The sequence below is a fragment of the Falco peregrinus genome, chromosome 10 (assembly GCF_023634155.1).
Source record: "Falco peregrinus isolate bFalPer1 chromosome 10, bFalPer1.pri, whole genome shotgun sequence".
Classification (NCBI taxonomy): Eukaryota; Metazoa; Chordata; class Aves; order Falconiformes; family Falconidae; genus Falco; species Falco peregrinus.
Genome location: NC_073730.1, coordinates 1588833 through 1615047, shown reverse-complemented (window position 1 = coordinate 1615047; position 26215 = coordinate 1588833). Strand labels below are relative to the sequence as shown.

Sequence of the window (26215 nt, the reverse complement as noted above, 5' to 3'; positions counted from 1 at the left end):
AGTTAACCTCTAGTAGTGAAATATGATTTTTCTCTGTGAAGCCTAGAGACAATGCCTGTGCAATTAAAACAATAACAAGTTGTATTTCTTGAGAAAAATTGTCAAGAACATAACTCAAAGCTGGCATCATTTCACAACTAGGATTAAAAGTCACCTAAGTAATTTTGGGCTCACAGAACACTCCCTTGTCCGGCCCATATATCCTTACCCTAATGGATGAATAGAAATAACCTGGTGGATAACTCAGCTTTTCCTGCTGCACACTAACACTGTTAGCATGTTATGCTTGTACATAGACTGTCTTAAAAAGCCTGAAACCAAAGCATGTTACTGAAAGCCCCAGATCAAATCTAGGTAACAGAAGAGATAATCTGAACTGAAGAAAGCAGCATATGTTATTCTCATCTAAAAGCCATGAAGATTTTTTCCTGTTAAATTGCAGGGACTGCATGAAGATTCTGCAAATTAAATGCACAGACCCTCATCCTTTTTGTATTCCAGAGCATATGTGGGAATGGAACATTTTAAAAAACCAAAATACGCTGAAATAGAAGAAGTCAGCTTCTGATCTTCAAGCAACAAAGTACTGGCAAACTACAAAGGCAGAAAGACCTACACATGACCTGCCAACAAGATACCCACAGATAGCAAAAAGCAGGCAGGTTTGGGGACTGCCTATTTGAAAACATGTGACCACAGCAATGGAGCCAAATATTCACAGTGCTAAGCATACATATGACAAATCTCATGCAGTTTCTAATAAATTCAAATTACATAACAAGGGCTCTGCTCGAGAACTGTCAGATACTTTTCATGTTACTGTCATTAACAAGGTTCACAAAAGAAAAAAGTAAATTTAAAGTCAATTACATAACCAAAACTCTGACCTAGTTTACAAATTTTTAAAATGCAAATAACGTCTAACAAACTGCAAAGGCCCACATTTCAGATATGGAGTATACCTGACTACTGCTAGATAGTTCAGTTTGTTACACAAATCTCAGAAGGCTTCTTTCAGTAAGTGGTAAATGAAGGAAACAGTGCTCACCACCTTTCTTCCTCTGCCCTACTCGCTCTCGGTTTGTGGGTTTGAACGCTGATGGTCTCATAGTAACATGCATTTTATTGTCTGCACTAGATGTATGAGTTCTTTTTCTTTCCACTTCTTCCACGTGCACTGGAGCTGTAAGTCTACTATTTTCTGCATAAAAATCACTCTTCCTCTTACGACACAAAGAAGTTGATCCAGTAGGAGATGAATTTACTTTGTCATTGTGACACTTCTTTTCAGCTGAAACGGGACCTATAACTGGAAGGCATTTAGATATTTCTGCTTTTGTATGTACAGGCACCACATTAGCACATTCTGTTATCACTTTACTAAGGCATTTTTTAGATTTTGGCTGGAGAGTTTTCATGCTTTTTTCTTCAGCGGCATCAGAAGTCTTTTTTATCACAGTGGCAGAAAGAACTGGACGCTTTTTTGGTTGTTCTTTCCGAGAATTGTGAGTCTGAAGTTCCTCTGTAGAAGGAAAATTGAAGTGATTTTCTTTGGGTTTTTCATAATTAAGTACCTGTGATTCTACATTATGCACTTCAAAGACTTCATTTAAGTTGTGTTCTATATGAACATATGGTTTTGTCTCTACATCTCCATCTTCTTTCCATCTTGAGGGCAGGAATTCCTTTACAATGTAAGTCTCTGCAGTAGACGATATTAAAGCTCCCTCGATCTCAGGAGTCTTTGACTGCTTATCTGACAAGCTGTCTTTCACAAACTGATCAGGTGACAGAATTGGAACAGGCTGCTCTATTGTATCTATATCCGCTTGAAAACTGCCATTTAAAAAAGAATCTGGACTTAAAATTCTCCTTGTACTTACAACAGGCACAGATGGTGAGTGTTCTGGACTGCAAAACAGTGAGGGTATACAGTTAAGTTGTGCTAATCCAGCAGAATTGTAGGCACTTTCAGATTTTAATTCATTGTGCTCGTTACAGTTGTCTATTTCAGGCAGTAACTTCTCATTTACAGCAGTAGCAATATCCGAGAACGCAGTAGATCTTCTCATTTCAAGTGGCGTGCGAACAGTACTACAATGTTCTTCCAGCACTGGTGCAATAGGAGATATAGGCAATTTATTTTCTGAGCCAAGAAAAGAGTCATTTCCTGGGGATATATTATTTTGCACTGTGTTCTGATTTTCACATGGCTGAAGTGGGCTTCTATGTCTATCCACCTTCTGGAAAACCTGAAAGGTTTTATTAACATTTTTAACTTCTGAAGTACTTCTTTTAACTTTTATTGAAGCAGATGTTTCTGAAGACCTTTTCTTTTTTATAGCATCCCAAAGACTCTTCTGAAAAAGAGCCATAAATAGAAATTAGTATGCTGACTTTCCAAGTAGTTGTCTGCAAAAGTGAACGTTACCAGTGTATTCATTCAAAGTCTAAAAACACCGTAAAAATAACACGTAGTCCAAAATCCACCATTAAGTTATTTCTAGGCTTGAAAACAGCTTTTTTGGTCACGTTTTAGTTTTATTCTCTAAGCTGTAATGTACCAGTATCTACTTTCCAACCCAGCTGAAAAAATTTGAAGACATTGGGTGATCCCATAGACAGTATCATTTCTCAGTGTTCAGTTCGCCTTCACTGAATCTTCTACTAATAAAGGAAAACATGTCAGCTACACCAAAGTAATAGAATTAAGACACATAACAAACACACACTCACCTTTTTCTTCAGAGGCTGCTCAGCAACACCCAGAAGCACAGCCTGATGCTTTACAATGCCATTAATAACAAAAGTTACCAGTTCTCTGACTTTTCCTTCTTCTAATGGTGTCCATGTTACAGAAACAAAGAGTCTTTGTCCTGACTATTGGAGAAAAGGAAACGTTTAATACCTAGCACTTAGGTATGCTTATGTAACATTGCAGATAAAGCAATCAAATCAAATGAGAAGCAGTATACAGAAGTAACACATATTCCCACAACACTAAATGATAAACAACTGTTAAACATTTAAATGTCATTTTTTTCCCCTCTGATGTGAATTTAAACAGCCTCTATCAAAAATGTCTTACTAAAAGGGCATATACCTCTTAATGAAACAATAACACAAAACAAGCAAGAACACACAGAACAGCAGAAAGGACAAGATTTGAGTAAAGGTAAGTAGAAGAAACTACACACATTTTTGTATATTAACCAGATATGCCCTCTAAAGTAATTTTGAGAGAATTACAGTTGTCAGAGGTTAATTTTTAGGACTTTAGCTGAATCTAAATACATGTGTCCATTTTTTTAGTCAATTGACCTTCAAAGATGAAATTTGACATGCAAGTTCATTGAATGAAAGTAAAGACACTGCAAATGAGTAAGAAAGTCAGGAGCTTTGCACAACCTACATGAAGATTTTTTGTGCACAGTGATGCTCAACCAAATCATTTTGGTGCTCTGCTGATACCAATACTAACAGAACAAAAAACGGCTATACCTCAGACAAGATCAAAACAGAGAGTGTGAAAACAACCAGTGTCTCTGGAGCACTTGAGCAAGGAGTTCCATCACCCAGGGCAGGTGCATTTAGTGGAAACGCACTAACTAATTCGGTAGGTGCTTACACAGTACAGCTCGTTGGCAATAGTATTCTTTGATGCAGGAAGTTGTTATTCAAATATTTCACAGCAAGACTCCAGCTTATTTTTATAAACACACCGTTTCAAGAGATCTCCAGTTTCTTCCTCTTTCACAACGACCGGAGACTCTACATGACCACATATATGTTGGTCTAAGTGGGCCTTTTAGAAATTGGAATTGCTGGGATTAACCACAGTTTACATTTCCTTGGGAACTGTAAACATTTACCCCTTGATTTAGCCTGCTTTGCTCTCTATTGAGTTATTAATTAACGTACAGAACAGTGGAATTAGCATCCTTCTCACGACGAGCTCCCTCGGCCCCTTCCCGACACACGCCCGGAGGTCGCTGTTCGAACCCCACCCCCACCCCCACCCCCCTGCCTCTGGAGCCCCACGGCGCTGCGGCTTGGCTGGTTGGGTGCTGTGCGCCCTCCTTCGGGACGCCGCGCAGCGCCAGGACCCCCCGCCTCGGCAGCCCCCGCCGCCGGGAGGCTCACCCCGCCACCCCCGGCCCCGCTGCGACACCCCCCAGGCCGGCGGCGGGGCTTTCCCAGCCGAGGCGGGCAGCGGCCCGGCCCCCGCCGCCCCCCCCCCGCCGGCAGCGCACGCCTCGGGGTCCCGTCGCTCGCAGGCAGCCCCCGCCCAGCCCCGCTCCCCGCCGTACCGGCACGAAAAAGCGGCGACGCTCGATGCCGAAGCCCCTGGCGGACGGCGGGAAGCGGTCGACGACCACCTCGACGTCCTCCGCGTTGGGGTTCTCGACGGCCAGGAGACGCGCGCGGGCGGCGCCCACTCGCAGGCGGCCGAAGCTGAGGAAGGGCGGCCGGCAGAAGTGGCTCAGCACCAGCACGGCGTGGGCCTCGTCCGCGGCCTCGGCGCCCCCCGGCGCGGCCCAGCACCGCCTCCCGCTGGGGCTGGAGCCCGGCTCCCGCACCGCCGCGCCGGAGAAGGCATCGGCCATGGTCGGGGCAGCACCGGGGACGGGGACCGGGACCGGCCCCGCTGCGCTCAGCGCCCAACTGCCGCGCCTCCGCCCGGCCGCTCAAACGCGCCCGGCCCCGCCCGGCCCCGCCCTGCGCCGCGCCGCCCCGCCAATGAGCGCCGGGCGCTTTATTTAAACGGCCCGGCCGCGCCCGGCACGGGCGGAGGGAGCGGCGCTCGCAGTGCGGCAAAGCTCGAGTCGCGCTTCGAAATTATAAAAAAACAAACCACGAATAATTAAAGAAAAAAAAAGGGGGGGGGGGGGGGATTTAGCAAACCTCCACGCTATAAAGCTCTTCCCATGTTATAAATAAATAAATGGAGCAAAGCCCAATATTTTTCTAAATAAATTTTAATTTACAAAATATTTTAAAGTAAGAAGCAGAATGAGACATGAACAGATTTCATGAAAAAATTTGCCGCCTCTGCTTATCTTTCATGAGCTTTAAAACTGAAAGACATACAGCATACCGTGTTTCCATGCTGTTTAAACAAAAAAACGGAGGGCAGAAATCAAATCATGGCGCAAGCATCCCTGCAAAAAATCCTGTGAAGCAAGCGATGTTAAGACAAAAGAACTTTACTTTTCCATAACAAACAAAATTACACATAGGACTGAGTACTTCTACATTTACAGTATACTTCCTAACTTCTCCTTACAGTGAAGGATTTCCACTAAAAAGACAACTTTACTTAAAGACCTCCATCTAAAATACCAACCTATACAGATCACACTTAAAACACATTATCTCATATACCAGTGACAAAATACTGAGTTTATCTCACCTTATTCTTTTATATAAAGACCAACATTTAAACATTATCAAAATGGGTATGGGATTAAAAGAATATGGGGGGATTCAAAGAATCTTGCCATTGTCACCCTTAATCCATCAAATCCTGTAAAACAAAACATTTCTTACAAACCCTGAAAAAGATCCTTCTGGGCTTAAGCAAAGTGACTGCCCTGCATTACATCCTGCCAGTGTCACTCCTCAATGCATACAATGAAACAACCGAAACCACCGTGAGATGACGCTGTAGAAGACGCCCACACGTGCCAGCGGTCCCACGGCCTTGCAGGTAGACGCACTCTATTTCCCTCACGCTTCCATCACACAGAGAACATGCAATCTGGGTCAGTTATGCGTGGATGCTCAATACAGAACACTCTCACATCTATTTACTGTTTTCAGGGGGCATAAAAACTATTCATCCACAACTGCCTTCGCAGAATCCATTCATAATTCTACATTCATGAACTTCTACACAGAAACTATTTTAAATTTAAAAACGTGAGGGTCATTTATTCCTTAGCACTACGTAACACATTTCAGGTTCAACCAAGCACCTTACAAGGCAATTCCTTTGAAGTATTCTTCAGAGTTCTGGATGCTCGTTCACATTTGTTACTAGGGAAACAAACTTGGCTCTTTGATGACAACAAATAAATCTTTTGTCACTGTGTTCTGGCATGACCCATCAAATAACTAAAATAGCAGTAGATTTTTAAGGAAACCACAGCCTCACAGAAATACATCATCACCATTACAATTACTGATGTTCAGCATCAAAAGAACCCATGAGAGCCATACTCTGTAGGGAAAGTGTCAGTGCTCAAAGAGGAAATACCAATATAAATAAATAAACTGAACATAAAATCCACTTAAAAGAATTACGGGCAGTAACCCAGTCAGCAACCAGAAATTTGTTTAGCAAAACCCACAGAATTCCATGTTTACACAGAACGAGTGCAGTAAGTTCTCAGACCCACGTAGCAGTTTAGAGTACCAACACGGACTCCACTCGTCTCCCTAAAGGTCAGCATGTGGAAAAGACCAATTTTTTGCAGTGCGCCACTGATTGTTCCTTAGAGATATTTTCACGAGACACCTGCTTCTGCCTTCTTTAGCAAGAAACGGTCACCCAAGTCTACGACTGCCAGATAAAACATAGCCTTTACTGTAAAAGCGCCCTCCAGACCAGCAGGACGTGCACTTGGGGATGAGCACGTACACATACTAAAATGGAGGCATGAGACACCCAAGGAGTTTCGACGCACGCAGCTGTGAGTGCAGATCTCTGCCCTCCAACTCCAGCCCTCTCAGGAGGAGCTGCCCTCCGTCACGCAGAGATCACCTGCTTCCACCCCACTGTTACAGATTTGCTAATGGTTAGAATTAATTAACTTTATTTGATTTTATAAAATCATTTTAATAGAAATATAGAAGAATAAGAAATATATTTTTAATGAAACTAGTATTTGCACAACAAAAGCTGCTATGAAATCCTCTGTACAGCCCTGTACCAAGGCCAAGAACTGAGAGCAACCGAATGAAACAACTCGTAGTTACCTGCCAAGAAATTGTGAACTTTAATAATTGATATAAAGAAATTGTATGGAATAGGGACAATAAGTTAAGTGTAAATATATTTACTCAAAAAATGTAGGTATAGTCATTAGGGCATGTAACCATAGTTTGAAAGAAATAATTAATGAAATAACTAATGAAAGGAGGAGTCTGTTTCTCTAACTTTCTCTAACAAGGGGCCTGTTTATAAGTTATCTAGAGGGAGCGACTAAAAGAAACAAGCAGAAGGACCAGATGGTCGACAAGGACATAAATTAGTTCAGACCGATAAGAACACTGCAAACTTGCAAGACCATCACATTCCAGGCAAAGGGTGAGAAGTACACCATGAGGAAGACCTACGGCCTTCCTCCCAAAGACCACTGCCCATGTCCCGGAGACCCCTGCCCACAATTCTTGTAAGAATTTGTGGAAGCGCGAAGGACTGATAAGCTAATTAACATACGAAGCAAGAGTATGTTAATGATTTGGGGGAAATACTATGTTTATGCATGAATACTTAATGAATATGCATGAATACGTTCTATATGAGGTGTATGATTTTGAAGCCTGGTGTGCATTGATCGTGAGGAGCCTCACTCTCGCACCCGGCCGTCAATAAAGAAGTGTCTGCTTACCTACATCGCATTGGTGTTGATGAGTTTTTCATTCCGAGATTTCGGTAACACCACCACATGAAGTACCAGTCCACAAAAATTCACTTTGCTCATATATGAATCTTAAATAGATGTAAAGCCGTAAGAATTATAGCTTATGATATTAAAAAAATAAAAACTATGTATCTAGCACTTAAGCTTTCCTATTTTCTTTCACTGTCAACTGGCAATGATCCAGCCTGACCAGCAGGTAAAAATACTAACTAGTAGGGTTATCTGCAAACAAAAGAACGCCAAAGAACTAGTAGGTCATTTTTTCCAGGAATGACTAGCAATTCTGGTCACCCAAACAGCCAAGATAGCGCTTGTTTTTCAGAAAAACAAGTCCTTTTACAGTCTGTTTCTTATTGGGCACCCAAAACCATGAAGCCCTTTGGATGATAATTGACCTTAATGTTTTTTGAATAACCAACTGAACTATAGAACAAGCCATTATTCAGAATATATATATAAAAGGCACAATCATGAAAGAATCTTAAAAAGGACATTATCAAGTAAATATGCTCCAAATTCCATTTTAGTTCTTTTCCTAGAGTGCCTTCTGAAAAGACTGGATTTTAAAAGAAAAATTTAGTTACCAACTATTTTTAAGCCACTTCTTTGTAAAAATCCTACAACACTTTCTTCTACTGTAGGACAGAAAAGACAAGAAATAAAAAAAATAGGTTTTTTAGTCTGAGAACTGCACTGACACCACCAATGTCAGGTATTTTTGACAGTACAATTACAAATGCTGGAAATCATGATTCACGTCCACACATGGTAATACGAATATGATACATGCATACCGACTTGAAAGTTACACATAAACCAGCTGTTTTCAAGCCACGGAGTGTAAAGATGACAAAGAGTTTTATTTTGAAAGGAGATGAAGGTGGAGTCAGAAAGCAGGACGGGTAGTACTTGATAGTGTCCTTTCAGAAGGTGGCATTCAACGGCCTCGTTATTGCTGCGGATTTGCTAGTATTCAGCTTCTTACCAGATCTATTTACACCATGTCAGTCTGAACATTCCCAGAGCACAGCTCTAAATTTCACTTTAGAGTACAAACATAGAACAGTTAAACATATGCAGTCCTGTTTTAGAAACTGAACTTTTAAAGTTTAGGACTTCTATTGTGCTTCTTTGGCTAAGTCCTATTTAAATATCGATAACACTTAAAATTCTATAACTCTGCCACTATTTAACAGCTAACAGAAATCTTTGGTGTGTTTATGTTAAGAATCCATTAGGGTACAAACTTCAAAATATGAACATTCAGGCAGCTCTGGCACCTCTCCTGCAAACTGCTCAATGCTGAAGTAGCATGGGGATTAACAGAATCTAACACCAAAGTATTTGAATAGGATATAAAAAGATCCGTGCCACATAGGAGTTTACAGAACTGTGATGATAAAAGAGCTTTTCACCACAGATCGTTTGTGCTCAGGTCATGGATAAATTTAACAGTTACAATAATACACATACATCCAGTTTCCCATTTTAAAGTTTCTTTAAGATAATAATTTAAGAATAGGGAGAACTGGGGACAATTTTGCCTTAATACGTAACTCTTATGAGGAATCATTTGGATTGTAAAATTACTTCAGGTACTTTCTTTGGCATAATATCCACCAAACACACAATAGTCATTTTTAAAATAGCCTTAAAATAGAAAGCTTGATGAGGTTAAGTTACACTAGATTTCATGGTGAGTTACACTAGACTTGTAGCTCAAAACGGTTCTTTTGGGAAAAAAACTCTTAAGCCTAATAAAGAAAAAAGCTAAAATAATTAAAGACATAAAATACTCTCAAGAGGTTGACTTTGTTTTATAAACATAGTACAAGAAAGTGAGAAACAAAACAATTCCATTAGCAACTCACAAAAGATTTATAATTACTGATTTTTTTGTATTTTTTTTTTAAATAGAAGTTGGGTACTGTTCTGGAAATAATAGCCTTAAAATTTCTCCTCTATCACAGGTAACCTGAAAATGGGGATACTATGTGGGGCCCTGGTATAACTTATGCTCTAACACGGATAAACCGTGCCAATCCTTTATGACTATTCATAGATTAAAATGACGTCACAAATACTCCCATTTCTTTCAAAGTTAGAGTGTGGGGCACACTTTAGAAGACAAGATTGAAAGAGCAAGGAAAAAAGCATATTAAAATTATATAGGACTAACTGTAGAAAATTAGACAACACCATTGTCTAAATTGTCCCACATTATTCATTATTAGAGATCAAGGAAGAATTAAAAGGCCAAATTTAGGCAGCCTAATTATACTCAGGGGGATCACCAAACACCCTGTTTAGTGTCTTCATAGACTATATGAATCACTTTTCAGAATAATTTAGTTCCTGCGTCCATTGGCTAGGCTCCAGAGCCTGCCAGACTTTAAAACCCTCCAAAAATGCCTGAGGGCTCAAGTAAAATTATATTTTAATTTGTGCGAAACACAATTAGAAGTTTGAGTTTTATATCCCTGCCTGCTCTTACAACTTTTAATGAATTTGATATAGTCCTTATTCTTCCAGAATGCTTCCTATTACACTTACAACATTAACTCAAAGTGAGATGCAGAAAGGCAAAATATTTTTTTAAATTAATAACCAGATATGTAATTACATTTTTCAGCCACTATCCTTAAAAGATATTTCAGAGCATAATTTTTTAAAAGACCATCTATAAGATTTTTAAAAACTCTTAAAATCACAAGAAACACACTTTCAGTATGCATCAAAATGTGCCTAAATGTTCAAATATTATGTAAACAAACCTGTTTTTCCAAAACTATGCAGAAGACTCATGAGTCCAAATAAAATATAAAATATAAATCTCAATTGCCATATCAGCCTTCTGTTGGCTAATGGCTTAGTAAATTAGGTGGAATGTTATGGTCTGATCATGAATGTTCATTGTTTGAAATATTCTGTACAGTAGGAGCTGTATCTAGCCCCAGTAAAGTTCCAAGATAGGACTGGTCTCTGGGATCCAACATTTGCTCAGGCCTTACAGGATGAACAATATTTGCAGGTTGTGGAGTAAGAGTGTATTTCTCTAGAAACGACAGATCCGTGGCTCGCTGATAATCTGCCTGCTCGGGCTGCGGCGGGAGAATGCCATGTGACGGAGCAGTATGCTGCACCAGCTCAGCCTGCGGATCAGACATCTGAACGGGCACCAGAGTCACAGGCACACACACCTCCGTAGACACATTCGGTAGCAAACTTTTGGCTTCTGATTGATACGCTTTGGACTGTTCCACATATTGTTTAGCCTCAGTCTGGTAAACTTTGTCATCAGAGGTGTACTGCACTGGTAAGGAGACTAGCTTTTCCTCTGAAGAAGATGTCAATGTCTCTTCTGCAGCCTTTGATCCATGGACATGATCAATATGGTATTTCAGCTTGTCTTTTCGTTTAAATGTTGCATTGCAGTGTTGGCAATTAAAAGGTCGAGCATCTGAATGAATAACCATGTGTTTTGTTAATGTCTTCTTAATTCTAAAAGACTGATTACAGATTTGACATTTGTAGGGTTTCTCACCTGTAAAGACAGAGGAGTGAGAATTAGACATTCTGAGTAACACCATGTCACACATAAATATGCAAATATGTACATGGATTATGGCATATATATATATATATAAACATATAATGTATAAAACAATTTTACTAAAAAGAAAAAGCATATGTTCAGCATCAGTTTTAGAATCAAGAGAGCCACTGAATGTTTCCAGAAGTTATCTTAGCATACTCTTCTTACATACAATTCTCTCAGTACTTGGGCTCTCTGTCAGGTACACACAGAGATAATAAGAATATAAACCAAGTAAAAAAGTGTAGAGGGATTTTTAAAGGACCGAGGACATATGTTGCCATTGTCAGGGTTGGACAACCCAGGCCTGTTAGTTGCAACTGCAGAGCAGCTTTAAATTGTCCTGGGAACAAGCAGGGTGAGAAAGAAAACAAGCTATGCAGGAACAAGAAGCCAGGTGCGGAGCAAGTCCTGGGAACCGCGAAATCAGCACACTCTCATTGGCACACTCTGATCCGGCGCCTGCAGCATGCTCACTGATCAGCGACATGGATGCCCGCGTGACCAGAGACCTTTATCCAATCACCTGTGTGTAAAGTCGGGGGAGCGGCTGGTTTAAGTTATAAATATGACCTGTTTGTTTAATAAAGTGAGCACAGCATGTAGCCATATTGGTGTGACTGTCGTGACTTGGCCGACTCTCCACAGGGGACCCTCTTCGAAAAAGAACATTCTTTAAACTGTTATGATACTGATAATAAATGAGCTCAAATTTTACTTCTATGTATTTTGAAAGGATAATGATTTTCCTAAACATAAAGCAGGAAAAACGAAGTCAAGGAGAGAAGGGCATAACCCTTTCCAAAGACATTTCAAATCCTTGTTTAGATTCCCACTTGAAATGCAGTATTCTCTGCACCACAAAAACGATTAGAAGGTCTGGGAAAATTTGGCAAGAACATACACCAGTAACCTAGAGGAAGAGGTGAAAAGATTATCACAAACCTATGCTGAGGATTATGAATATTTCAACTGATACATTCAGAGGGTAGCATTTGGGAATGACCAATATATAAGAATAAAAAGTCTTGCTGCTTCCTGCTACTCTTGCCCTGAATGCTGTACAACCTTAATGCATTAAATAATTCCATCAATGCTGATACATAAAAACGCATTCCTACACGTTTTGGGGTTTATTTTATTTTTACCTGAATGTGTCCTAAAATGCATTTCCAAACTTGATTTCCCTTTAAAAACTTTCTTACAGACTTCACACTGGTGAAATGTTGCTTTATATCTTTAAAGAAGAAAAGACATTTCATGTTAGATAGTTTTATTGTTAGTTGGTTTAAGGAAAAAAAAAAGTATGTGCACAGTCCTTTCTAAAATCTTCAACTGCAAAATAGCTGAATATCAAAGCTTCCAAATTTCCTCATTTCTGTTCATCTCTCCTGGCATATGCATACCAATAAGGTCCATCCGATTCTTTTTGATATTCAATTTTATTCTCTGCTGGGATCGGCACTTAGTATTTAAAGAGCAAATGCCACTACAGCTTCTTTTCTGACAACAAAAATAGCCTCAAATAATAGTTTTTGCCCGGCATCCACAAAAGGCTTTCACTCTGGCAGAGTTACGTTAAATAAAGTACTAGGAATGGTTTAGGCTACTGGCTACCAAGAGAAAAACCGACAGAATAAGCAGACAATATACTATAGTTTCAACACAGATGTCTATAACTACTTCTACGCAACGCTAGTGAGTACAAGCAGTTAGAACACATCATTTGAAAAACAACTAGGTCTCAGTTTATTCGAAATCTCTGAAAGGCTTATTTTTTGAACTCAAGAATTTAAAAATTCTATTGCATTTTCAATTTATAGACATAACTCAGATCTCAAAGCTTTTACCTACTTTCAGAGTCACTAATCTGCTACCAGCTTCTAAAATATCCAAGTGTGGGATAGTTCTGACAGTGCTTACATGATGTCTAATAATGCAGTTTTAACTGGTCTGCAATGACAATGTCACAACAAACCATCAATTTAGAACAACATTAAGACAGCTGACAGATCAAAATTTGATCCTTTTTTACATATTTTTTTATTTACTCAATTATGCTACAAAGCAAACGTCTTGCTTAAATTATGAAGGCAATTTTCTGACATCCACTTCATAAAAATGTTTCTATCAAGAACTAAGGCAATGGGCATGACAAACACACAGATTACTAGAATTCTGCACAAACATGCAAGTCCCAACAAAATCAGTTACAGTACACAACTATTTACGCAGTTGTAAAAAAACCACACTTACTTCTGCCACACTTTTTCTCCCAGATGAACACTTTTATAATGAACAGTAAGGTGATCTCTGCGGCCAAAACATTTTCCACATTCCTCACACTGATGTGCTTTTTCACCTACAAGGGCAAAATTTAATAAATCTTGGTTAAATCTTCTGGAACTTATGAAATGTCTAAGAGCTATAATTGTAAAACATACAGTACAGACCCATGTTCACAAAGTTCAGCCAATCAAGCTCTTCCATACCTTAGTCAGAGGAGGATTCTCTGGTATCCAAGAACAAAATTCAGGATTGTATAATAGGCATTTGGTTCTATCAGAGTAAAGATTTTTACCACTTGTTATATATGACTATTACTGATCATTTGTCATTTCTACAAAGAAATCCACATTCATGAGTTGAGATACTTCCCAAACATCCACTGCATGAGAGGTACAAGGGAATAACTAAGAATCTGCTCTCTTCATTATGACCCAAAATGTGGTATCTTCAATAATTTGGGACTTTAAAAGAGAAGCTTATTTAAACATACCAATTATTTTCAGCTACCAATATTTACAACTTAAAATTACATCACAGTATTTATCTTTTTCATTACCCTGATTCACATAGTTACCTTTTTCTTTTATGCTGCTGTTTAAAAGTATCTTGATTCTTTTTAGTCATCTTGGTATCTTCCACAAAATGGCAGAATATTTCTTCTCATGTAAGTAGGAGTGTGGACAGTCAAAGAATGTAACTTTCTAGAGGAGGAAAAGCAAATAGAGTAGAAAAGAGGATTTTTTTTTCCTTTTTGTACTTGAGTTTTCAAAGATTTCTTTATTTTATAGCAGACATTATGATTTCAAACACCAAAAAAAGAAGCTGTCCTTCAGAATAAAGGCTCAGGAAGTTTAGAGACTGATCACTTTCATATTTTCATGCTGCCTAGAAAGTATTTTGCCTCCTAGAAGTCCACATTCTCTTTGGATCCTGCTCTGAAAAAGGAAAAGTCCCTAGTGAATCTTCAGTCTTCCTATACATTTGGTAACCTTTCTGCTCTCAGTGCAATTGATCTTTTTTTCCTTCCTCCTGATTGTCTCCATCTGGCTGTTCTCAGGGTCGACTCCCACCAACTTCCTTCCTTCCCTCTGCCCCGTAACAGAGACTTCAGGTTCTTACATTAAAGTGATCAGTGTAAAAACTCTGAGAGACTGCGACAGCTTCTTCTGTGTTGTCGTAATAATGTTTTACACAATTGCTATTAAAAAAAGAAATCTGAACTCAAAAAAAAAATCCTCCTTTTTCACTTTTGCTTTTTTAATTCTTTTTAAAGCAATTCATTGTTACATGTTTTTGACTGTCCCTTGGCTTTCTATGTTAACGTGGTGGAAACACTTGGCTTTTAAACCTTGACAACATGTAAGATTAACCCTACTTTAGTGGACCTTAAAAACAGTGACAGGAACTTTTATCAGGCCTAAAATATTGCAAATACTGGGGGGAAAAAAATTCCATAATTAATTTTTTATTTGATCATATTTCAAAATAGTAACGTCAAAGCCAGTTTTCAAAGAAAATGCCTACCTGAGTGTATTTTTTTATGTTTTGTCAGATGGTCATGCCGAATAAATGTTTTTCCGCATTCTTCACATTCATACCTCTTGTCATCATGGTGGACTCTTAGATGAAGTCTGCATATTTATAGTCATAAATATAACCATAAAATGCAATTTTGTTAACATAATCTGTACCGCTAATTCAATGCAAAATACCAGAAAACACAGTCTTTAATGCTTCACACAAATACCAGGAAGTAACTTGCAGCTGAGGTATGGTTAAACTGCTCTTAGAAAGCAAGAGAACAGAGCTAAACTCGTATGTGACACTAATTTAGTAGGGTATTTTAGTCCTCCACTTCTTTTGTCTCTGAATAACAAAGATGCAGAAGTTTTAGATGTGCAAGAAAGTCAGCTTTGAGACAAGATTTGTATGGGATTCTGTCTGTGTTTAAACCACCAATGTATTAAATAAATGACTTCTCACAGATCATTAATATATTTGCAATATTTAAGCACGTATAAAGCATTTACTAATGCTCTGAGTTGGAATAAATAAAAACTTATACATTATGAAGAATTATGTTGATAACACCAAGGCACTTATATTATCAAATAAGTGAGATAGTTTAGCAGCTTATTTAATAAAAATCTGTACCTGTAAGAGCTTCCATGACGAAAACTCTGCCCACAAATACTGCAAAGGTGAGGCTTCTCTCCACTGTGAATTCTCAGATGTTCTTTCAAAGTCGTTCTGTTTAACCAAGTCAGTAAAATTTAATTTTAAGCAATGTCACTGCCACTTTAAAGTGAAACAGACCACTTTCTCAATTTCTTTAACTCTGATGGATCATAATATATCCAGATAACTGCATCAATTCATTCAGATACACACACACATACATCAAAAGGCAGTACAGCAATCTACTACCTACCCAACCAGCTGCATCTACGACAAATCTAAAGCAAACAAAATACTGTCCCAACATATATTTGGACAATGTACATTAAAGAAAGTATCAATTTCAACACTATTTTCTATGTAATAATTTCCTTGTTACTATATGTATATCTAAGTTACAGCTTTAAAGTTAGACGTGAAGTAAATTTAGATCAGACTTGAAGGAAACCAATCTAGAAAAGGTAATTTAACTTAACTCTACACAGAACTTATTTAAATATATATATTTATACACACACACATATACATACACATATGTGTCTACATTTACTACTGCCTTTCCAGTGTAAAAAAAAAAATATTACATGCAGATGAAAATTCCTCTTAAGCAAAGGAATTAGACAATAAAATTTACTGTACACAGAGCTGGTTAAGTGTGTGAACTAAAAAGAGGAAGTCCTTTGATCTCCTCCCAGTACAGATTATAAATATTATTTTTCAAGTGTGTAAACATATTGCATTTTTTAAAATAGAAATTACTCTTGCAGTTCAAAGTGAGCTTTATAGAATTGGAAGACTATCTGTGCTTTATAGCTTGTTTACTACTTCACTACCACATTAATACAATTTCTTTTAACACATGCATACCTATTGACCAAACTACTAGAAAATACACACCACCACCAAAACCCACTAGGGACAAATCTTCCCCTTACAATATTTCTGGGGTTTTTTTAATAGTAATTGAAAAAAACCTAAAAATCAAGAATACTGCAGTACACAAAATCGGATCTTTTCATATTCGCCAATTAGAACATAACTAGAATCTTAGTCACAGTTACTGCGATGAAGCTGTATTCTGTCAAAATAAAAAAAGAAAATACAAGGCTTATTTTTTCAGAACCTAAACATAAATCACTATTTGGAAAACTTAAAAAGGTCTCCTTTACAGAGCAGTGTAAGTAAGACACCTGCACTGATGCTATGTTGACAGGTTTTTTAAATTCACATTTTTTCCCCTGTGTAAACAGAAATGAACAGAAATGGGGGGAGGGGGGGGGGGGCAGATACCTTATTCCTTCGGCCTTGTTATGCTCTTTTTCTATATACTAGAATTTATGAGCCAACTTTTATAGTTTCCATTTTTCAAAACACCAAAATAACATTTTTTCCTCCGTTTAGAGAAGCAGCAGCAAAGGTTGTACAGTGTTATTCAGTCTTCCATGAAACTGTCTTTTTAGAAGTCAATTTCTTCCTAGTCATTCTGTGTTGGCAAGTGTTCCTGATCTTCCTGTCCTCATCTAAGAAAACATCTATGGCAGAAAACGCTTTCCCAAACAAATGCAAGATGTTCTTGCACAACACAGGAACCCCAAATGAAGTGAATTAGAGGTAAGACTTTTCTAAATACAGTTCCACCTCACAACTAATTACCTACAGCTGTCAACCTTAATTTTAGAGGTCATCAAAAAATCACATGCTACCTGTGGCTCCGATGCTACCTCTTAATACAGTAGCCCTCTAAAATGGTCTCAACTTATGTTGAAAACTCAAAGCCAAAACATACTCAGAATCGAACAAAGCACGGTATATACTCCTCTGTTCTGCTGAAGTTCAAGTAGTCACGCAACTCCTTACCGTTCCCTCACAGATTTTCCACAGATGAAACATGTCCATTTTCTCTTTCCTCCATGAGTACATTCTATATGGCGTTTCAGATTTCCTGTATCATTAAACTGGCGGCCACAAATATCACAAGGAAAAGGCCCTACAAGGAGACAGACACACACAGTAATATTAACTGTCAGTTAAACCAAACAAGATGCACAGACTGGTTATTTGTGAAACCCCTCACCAATTTACAAAGCAAAAGCTTTGTATAACAAATGATTCACGTTTACTACAGTCAGCATACTGTAATTAGACTTTGTGCACTTTCTGCTCAGGTAAATTATTTCTAGTACCTTGTATTTTGGCAAGTTTCATGATTGTAAAGCAAAAATTTAGAATTGATCATCAAAAGTAATTAAGCCCAGTTAAAACTGAAAAACAAAATTCCCATTACTATCACCAATCTAATTCCTACCTGGCATAAATAACCAGTAGTAATAAAAAACTCCTTGGAATACTTCAGAGGGAAAGAAAAAAGGCATTTGGAAAACTTCAGGATGAATCTGACTTAGTTGAGAATCAATTTAATGCAAAAGAGCTTTAAACCAAAACTAACATTAACTCTTCCTCCCCTCACCAAATTTTGCATTTATTTAGGTACAATACAATGCCTCCAAAAGACAGCCGAGCAAAAAATTAAAAAAACAGCCAACAAAGAAAACCAAAAATCAACTTGCCCGCCCTAAACAGGAAAGAGACAACTGCAAAAAGAAACCAGACTGATCAGGACATACAATGGTGGAGGAAGGTTTTACTTTAAATCTATTGTTTACACGCCAGAAGAAGGTTTCTATACCAAGATGGAATTTTTCTTGATGTTTCAGTCTTGCAAATCGGGATTTAAAATGCTCTTCACAGTATGTACACTTAAACGGTTTATCCTGAGAGTGGAGGATCATATGCTCTTCTAAGTGAGGTCTTCGAGTGAAAGATTTCTTACAAATCTAAAAAGATAACACACTTAGTCAAAGATACAATAGTTATGACCAGATTTTTTTTTCCTATTCATACACTCTGACAGTTTAATTCATCTGCCCTCTGCAGATTAAACATGTATTCTTCCAAAGCATATTCTATCCCAACTTGGAAAGCCTTGCAGTCAACATCAAAACCCCTGTGTTCTACAGAACCCCTAGTGGATCGCACTCTGTAAATTAGGATGCTGATCCATGGCAGCCTAAATCAAGCTACTGGCAACTCCTGCAGTTACGTGCTCCACCCCACTTCTTTCCACTGACTCCAGTACTTACCAGACTCTTTTCCTAGGGTGTTTCAACATAGTAACCAGGCAGAAAACAACCCAATGGAAAAAAAGCAAATAGCTTTGGCTTGGTTTGGGATGCTCAAACAGCTCAGTTGGACTGCGGTAAAAGCTGTTGTTGTATAAGCTACTGTAGAACTAGAGTCATACCTGTTCTCTTATTTCCTCTGTGAAATTCTCTTGACAGCATGTATTAAAGAGAAAATGCCAATACCAACAAATAAACGTAACTCAAAATACATTTCAGAGATACAGAACTTTTGCAATAAAATTATGGCAGTTTTTTTAGTATTATTTTCAGATTAATCAAAACCTAAATGTACAAGAATTAGTAGTAGTCATTAAAGCAAGCATGCAGTTCAATTACAGAATTGAAGTCACAGTTCAAATTTAGGCATTTAAACTAAGTATTACAATTTAACATCAGGGTCCTATACTTTAACCTAAATCAATGCAGTACTCACTGATTTCACGGGACTGTTGCCATTGTGTACATTAGCTGAACCTAGTTCTACCTAACTCCCAGACATTAAATCGTGCAATCACTCTCTCAGAGCACACATGAGTAACACTCTTAGCCTCAGGAAATCAGACTGAACAGCTTTATTTGTTTAAAAACTCATTAACTTTAAATATAAGTGTAAGAAAATCCCATACCTGTAAAAAGTATAATAGCCTTCTTGCTTTTCTTTACTATTTATACTCTACTGTTTCTGTGAATTTGCTCACATTCCTCAAGGGTTAAAGTATGGTCACCAAATCCTGGTGTTCACACACGGACTACAGCATAAACCAACAACCTGAAGAAATCCTGCAGCTTACATCTGTGGCACCTCAGCCCTCAGAACATACTAAACAACCTGAAAACAAAGTCACAGTTCCTAAGGGTCTGTTCATTTTCCAGCTGCTATTAAAAGCTAAGATTCTACCCCTGCTTTCAATTCATGTCATTAAAAAAAAATCACGAGCAGTACAAAAGCAGCAGCTCACTGTTTAAAAATTTCTACTTAACATAAATTCAAAATTTTCAAGAAAAAAAACCCAAACCAAAACCCAAACCACAAAGTGGTGTTTACCAAATCATTCATCTGTTAAGAGTACTTTCTGAGAAATGAACATGAACAATGTTGCATGATTGTTTCCCCACTATTGAAATGTTTATCTCGTAACAAACAGAATCTGTAACATCTTCACAGAATATATCTTTATCTGGAAGATAAGACCCTTTGGTCAACCATGTAATGCCTCCAGCCATGGTACTATCGCCAGCAGAATGAACAGTACAAATCCCTACAGCTGGCATCTCCCAACCTCCTACTGTATGTTAAAAATTGAAAGTTCACAAACAGAGCAAGGTTAGTAATTATGTTACCGCACCTAATATTAGGACGTACAGAAGCATACAGCAGTTTGCATAAAGAGCTGCCCTGGAAAAAAAAAGTAAATAGATTCCCTTCAGAAAAAAACAACAAAACCCCACATCTGAAACTTTAAAGCATTATTTGGCAGCAGATAGATAGAGAATGGAAGTTCTACAAACTCCTTTTTACAGCTCTTTATACCGCTTCTGGGGAAAATCAAGGAAAGAATTCTATGATTTTTCAGCTAGATATAAATTCAATACAAATTTACAACTTTGTTGGTAAGTGTATGCAGCTTAAATGAGAAAGTGTTTCATATTTAACATACATTTGCCTCACTATTGACAGAGCCAAAGTAGTATACTTCATGGTCAAGTGTTTGATGTGCATAATCAATGGAAGAGCAAATACTCTGTTTTTAAAGTATCTGCACCACTCCAGTCTAATAATCGGTAAATTAATGTATTTTAACAACAGTAATAACTGACCACATTAAAAAAATACTGCCTTCATCTATTTTAGAATTCAATTTGGTATTATCCACCTGGTCACAAGCTGTACATACAGAAAAAAGTCAGTCTTTAAATCAGCACATAAAGAGGAAATTTATAGCATCACTTATGAAGCTTACTGAGATTTCACAGAAACGCATACTATATTTTCACTTAAGTGTTCAAGTCACAAAGCATAGTACCTATATGAAAAAAAAGGAAAGTACTGAGGTATTACTTACATCACATTTCCAACCTTCACTCTTTGTCTTCTTGATAGAAAGAAATTCTTGTACGTTCTCTGGATGAAACCTAGAAGACAGACAGAAGCTGAAAGCAGTTAAAACTTTCTAAGATGAAGATCACCCAAACGCTAAACAGCCATTCCTAACTTTATGCATCATGAAAGTTGATCACCAAACCAGAATACTCTAAAGGCAAAAGTAACTGGAAACCAGTGTTGACTACAGACTGCTGTAGAATTTCATACGACATATTGGTAAGACAGGGGACAGTTTCAATTATAATGATTTATGGATATTTACAAAGAAATAAAAGTGGTGTGTAAATAAAAATACCTTATAATTGGACCTGTCATAAACAAATTATTCACCTAAAAGAATCTGCATGGAAATGGTTTATCCACCTATTATTAACAGTATAGCAACAACATCTAAAACCAAAGAAGATATTTTATTCTTCCTCCAAATTAAAAGCAACACAGATAATTATTAAGACTGTTGTGTTCCGACTGTGATAGCTGATCTGAACATTCTAAAATTTACAGTAAAAATGTATGGCAGAATTCCTACAGAACCACTACTGCTATTTAGTCAGTCCCTATGCACTCCGTATGGCAGGTTAGTAGACACCGCTAATCCCCATGCCCTTTGAAAAGATACTTATTTGAAAAAAACAGTTCTATAAAAAATGCAGAATACACTGTGTGCATACAAACATTTATCTTTGCTTTGAACATAAAAAATGATTCTTTAGAAACGTGAGACAAATTTGTCATACTTGCCTCTTCACATGCTTTGCTAAAGTCTTTTTGCTTGCATGCAGCTTACTGCAGTAGGGACATTTGTGTTCCTTTTTATGAAAGTCAGTGTCACTAGAGTGTTTCTTTCTGTGCACTGTCAGGTTGGACTTTGTTGAATAGCGCTGGTGACATATATCGCACTCAAAAGGCTTCTCACCCGTGTGTACACGTGTATGGCTCTCATATTTGCCTGTAAAACAGCAGCAAAAAAAACCCTGTAACAGGTATCACCTACAATATACATATCTGGGGTTTGTTCTACAATCTCTTTCAAACGTGGTCAGGACCTAAGTACCTTCGACACTTATTTGAAGATTTCTACTGGTTTACACCACTGAAAACTGTACACTGATCACATGCGTTCGATCCACGGGTCCTCCACGCAATTCCATTATAACTATTTTTAAGATAAAGAGCAAAAGTAAAAGGGCTTTGTAGTACTATTAAATATGTGTGAGGGTTACGAATCCCTCTTGTTCAACCCCATAGTATACTCTGTTCTTAAGTACTGAAACTTACATTACTACTTTTTCATTACACTGATTGTGAAGCATGTTTTCAAAACAGGCAATAGCCTTGCAACAAACTGGTATTTTCAAGGTACTTTGCAATAACAAAACACTAAATGAATGATACAGACCCTTGAAAATTTTCTACATTTGGGACCCAAGATATTACCATAAACAAAAATACTACTGTCTCATTTCTTTCACACCGCTTGTATTCGCTCTCCTGTTTGCCAGTTTTTTTCCAAGGACAGAATTCCTACCTACCTCAAGTCAACAATAGCAGGCTCTCTGCTTTGTACTAGGTAATTTTTTTTTCTCTGTAGAATATGCATCATACTTCTGGGAGTCAGATAAAGAAAAAAAAAAAAAGTACTATAGTTGATGAATCTAAAATACACATCGATTATCTACTGTAATAGAAGCTTCTAAGGAAATAACTTATGTATCGCTTGTTTTAATGCAATTTCTCATTTATTTTTTGAGCACAAACCTAGAATTTTCTGAAAGTGCAGAGAAAAATTTCTAATGTGTATAAAACTAAAATGTACCATTACAACCCTAAATACTCACAAGCCATTTATTTCTGCACAGTAGCCTTTCAATATTAGTAACAAGCTCCCTAATTCAGAGTATTTCCTTCGTTAATTTTAAGACATGGCATTACAAGTACAGTTAAGTTCACATTTTTAATGTTAACTAGCTTCTGTGATACAATTTGTGACCCCATAAAACTCATTTCATGTCAGCAAGCTAAATACACTGTGTGTGAGCAGGAATTAACACGCACAGCAGCCCCAGTCCATTTTCATGAACTCCTAAAATTTCAAAATAAGACAGAGCCAACACATCTCCTGTAAGAACATCAAAAAAAATGCCTAACACTATGAGGAACCGTTTCTTTCCTAACTCCCATGATCGAAAGGCAGTGAATACCTTAAGTGACCATAATTCAATATTTATCCCAGCTGAAAGAACGCAAAAATTCTGGAGTACAGTAGAAATTTACTTCTAATGTGGGAAAGGCGGACAGGAAGGCACTGGATGGGTCAGTACTGGAAATGTTTACTCTTCTGATACCTCAAGTAACCAGATACCTAGATTTGGCTGTAACATAAATGATCCTGACAGAACAGATTAAGCTGACAAAGCATTACTTGGTGCTGCTCACAGACCAGAAAAATCAAGCTAGCAGTCAGTAGGGACTAGGTCCTAGGCATCTACACATCAAGTAGAATAATTTTAGGCTGTTTGACAATGGTGCTGTTTTACTACAGCAGTGACAGCTTTGTATTTAAAATTAATTTGGCAGAAAATACAGTAGAGGTCTTAGACTTCATCCAAGATATTTCCACAGGCTTAGTATCTTGATATATTTCCCTCCTTTTTCAAGGCTGCTTTTGCATACCATTCTAACAACCAGAATTCAAAGCAGTGAAATAAATAAATTTAGCATTTGCAGATTTTTCAAATAACATACTCCGTTCATTTATTGAAACTGTTTAGCACCACAGACATAACTTCACACACTTAGAAAAATTAGCAGCACACTGGATCAATGAGACAATCCAGAAATCCTGATCTTCACTCTCTGGGACAGAGAAAATGCTGTTTATTTCCCATACAAATAGCACCACCGTATGGTAAAAAGGGAAGAGATCAACCTAACTGCTCTTACCTATTCGATCAAATTTTTTGTCACACTTGGGACACTGTAGTAGTTTTTTGCTACTGCTTTGAATGATGACTGGAGCTAAGCCTTCAGGAATATTTCCCACTGAATCAACTGCCTCAGAACCCTCTTCAGTATCATTCTGTTCTTTTTCACTTTGTTCTTCAGACTCTGAATCTTCAGCTGACATTTCCTCTTCCTGTCCCTCTTCATCAGCGTTGCATTCACTTTCACTATCCTCAAATTCACTTCTGTCAGATGTTTCCTTGTCAGAACTGACTTTTTCCAAATTGCTGTCAGAGGCATCACCACTTTCATTGTCACTGTTTTCAAATTTAGCTGGACATTTACGGTTTCTCGTAGAACGTCTAGTGGAAAAGCTGGCCTTCTCAACCATTTTTAGCCCATGTTTTCTTTCCAGTGAAAGGGATCTGTGGGCTTTAGCCAAATGATTTTCTAAGGACTTCTTGTAACAGAAACTTCGACCACAAAAAGTGCACTGATGACTATTTAATAGTTTACCTGTCAGTTCATTTAGTGTTTCTACCGGTGTAGGTGCATCAGTTACATCGGTCTGTATGTTAGAAACACTTTCGTTATTTAGTAACTTCACTGCATCTATGATATCTAAAAATTTTGCCGCTTCCAGCACCAGCGGAATTTCATTTTTATATACAAAAAACTCAGAGGTGTATAGAAACTCAAGCAAATGCTGAAAAACAGAATGAGTTACATGATCTAACGTGACAACATCAGTGCTTGGATTTTTGCTCAAACAGGCATGAAAATAACTACTCCCAACAGCCACTACAACCTTGTGAGCACTAAATTCTTTTCCTTCTACAATTATGAGTAAATCACAAAATGATGGATGTTTCTGTCTATCGTCATTTAAGTATTTAAGTAGATTTCTGTTATACTGTAATGAGCTTAGAAGCTTTCTTTGTTCCGAAGACGGTGAAAGTTCTTGGGAAGCTTCAAGCTGATCTGCAGAAGCTATTTCCGCAGACTTTGAGACAATCTCTTGCGCACAGTCTACTACAAGAATCTGTTCTGAAGTATCTTTCTCATGGCCAAGACGAACCTTTTCGTTTAGATTTGCAGCGAGCCGTCTCCTTTTCTTCATTGCAGAAGTGCAACTTCAAAACCAGGAGCTTCATAGGTGATTGGCCAAAAATTCTTGCGAAGACTTGGTTCTGCTCCAGACCATGAGAAAACACACAACGGTAATTTCATAATCTGCAAAAGAATGATGATAAAAATTACGCTTTAACACTTAACTGTGATTTCCTTTGTTATTAACCTATAGCTTTTATTAGGTCACTCACAGCTCGCCCCTGCCCGCTGCAGGCCGCGGCGCTGCTGGGGGCGTGTGAACCGACCTGCCCGTTCCCAGGCCCGAGGCGGCCCAGGCCGCGGTGCCGTCCCCCGGCCGCGTACAGCCCGTCAAACACCCGGGACGCCCGGACGCGGCGGCTACGACCCCGCCGGAGAGCGCTCGCCTTGTCCCCGGCCCGCCCGGCCGCGCCGCTGTCCCCGGCGCCGATGGGCCCGAGGGCCGGCCTGAGAGGGCCCCGCGGCACCGAGCTCGGGGGCAAAGAGGGCGCCCGGGACGCGGACCCTCCGCCTGCTGGGGGCGGCCGCGAGGCCCCCCCGCCCCTGCCGCCCGGGACATAAAATGGCCGCGCCCCCCCCCCCCCGCTCCCCGCCCCGGCGGGGCGGCCTCACGCACCTGCACGGCGCTGGGCGCTCCCCGGGGCCCGCTCGGCCGCTAATCGCCGCTGCACCCCGCACCGCGCCCGCTTCCGCCGCTTCCGGGTCCCGGCGCCGCGCGCAGCCGCGCTCCGTGCGCCGGCGTGAGGGGAGATGGCGTCACTTCTGAGCAGGCGCGGCGGGTGGGGCGCCCGCCACCGGCCCCCAGAGCCCCCAGAGCCCCTCCCGTGCCCCTCCGGCCCTCAGCTGCGGGCGGGCGGGCGGGGAAGGGGGCGCGGCGGCCGCCTGCGGGGTGGCGCCGGCAAGTGGCCGTCAGCGGCAGCCGCCGGGGGCGGGGGCGTTTCCGAGCGGGCGGCGCCTGCGCGCGGGGGAGGCGGGCGGCGGGGCCGGGCTGCCCGGGGCGGGCTGGGCGCTCCCAGCGCGGGGAGGCGCGGTGTGGCAGCGGGAGCGCTGTGCGGGAGCAGCGGCCCGGCAGGCATGGCTCCGAATTGCCAAGCTGCCCGCCGTGCTCCTCAGCAGCGCTGCCTCGCGTTTGAGTTCGGCTTGAGTATTTGGAAGCACTTCACAT

At 39.4% G+C, this 26215-nt stretch overlaps 2 protein-coding genes across 9 annotated transcripts in view; both read right to left on the bottom strand.

The window, feature by feature from the left end:
• Positions 1-4684, bottom strand: part of ASPM (assembly factor for spindle microtubules) — a 30468-nt gene extending 25784 nt beyond the window's left edge. For 6 of the 7 annotated variants that reach the window (XM_055814969.1, XM_055814972.1, XM_055814973.1 and 3 more), the window contains exons 1-3: positions 4311-4684; positions 2737-2880; positions 1049-2360 (exon numbers count right to left, since the gene is read on the bottom strand). In XM_055814969.1, coding sequence (XP_055670944.1) covers positions 1049-2360; positions 2737-2880; positions 4311-4607 — 1753 coding nt within the window. In that variant the 5' untranslated portion in view covers positions 4608-4684. The remainder of the gene's footprint in view (positions 1-1048; positions 2361-2736; positions 2881-4310) is intronic. The other variant, XM_055814971.1, reaches the window with a different exon arrangement.
• A 507-nt stretch (positions 4685-5191) lies between these two features.
• On the bottom strand, positions 5192-25835 carry ZBTB41 (zinc finger and BTB domain containing 41). 2 transcript variants are annotated; one of them, XM_055815350.1, is made up of 11 exons: positions 25667-25835; positions 23941-25173; positions 21739-21946; positions 20957-21026; positions 18398-18545; positions 17569-17698; positions 15688-15783; positions 15058-15164; positions 13501-13606; positions 12393-12481; positions 5192-11193 (listed from the first exon to the last, which is right to left on the bottom strand). In XM_055815350.1, the coding sequence occupies exons 2-11, from the start codon at positions 25058-25060 to the stop codon at positions 10550-10552; spliced, it is 2718 nt and encodes a 905-aa protein (XP_055671325.1). In that variant the 5' UTR covers positions 25061-25173; positions 25667-25835; the 3' UTR covers positions 5192-10549. The 2 variants fall into 2 exon arrangements, with proteins under 2 accessions (XP_055671325.1, XP_005242085.1); XM_005242028.4 differs by lacking the exon at positions 25667-25835 and adding an exon at positions 25317-25524.
• Positions 25836-26215: the final 380 nt, after the last annotated feature.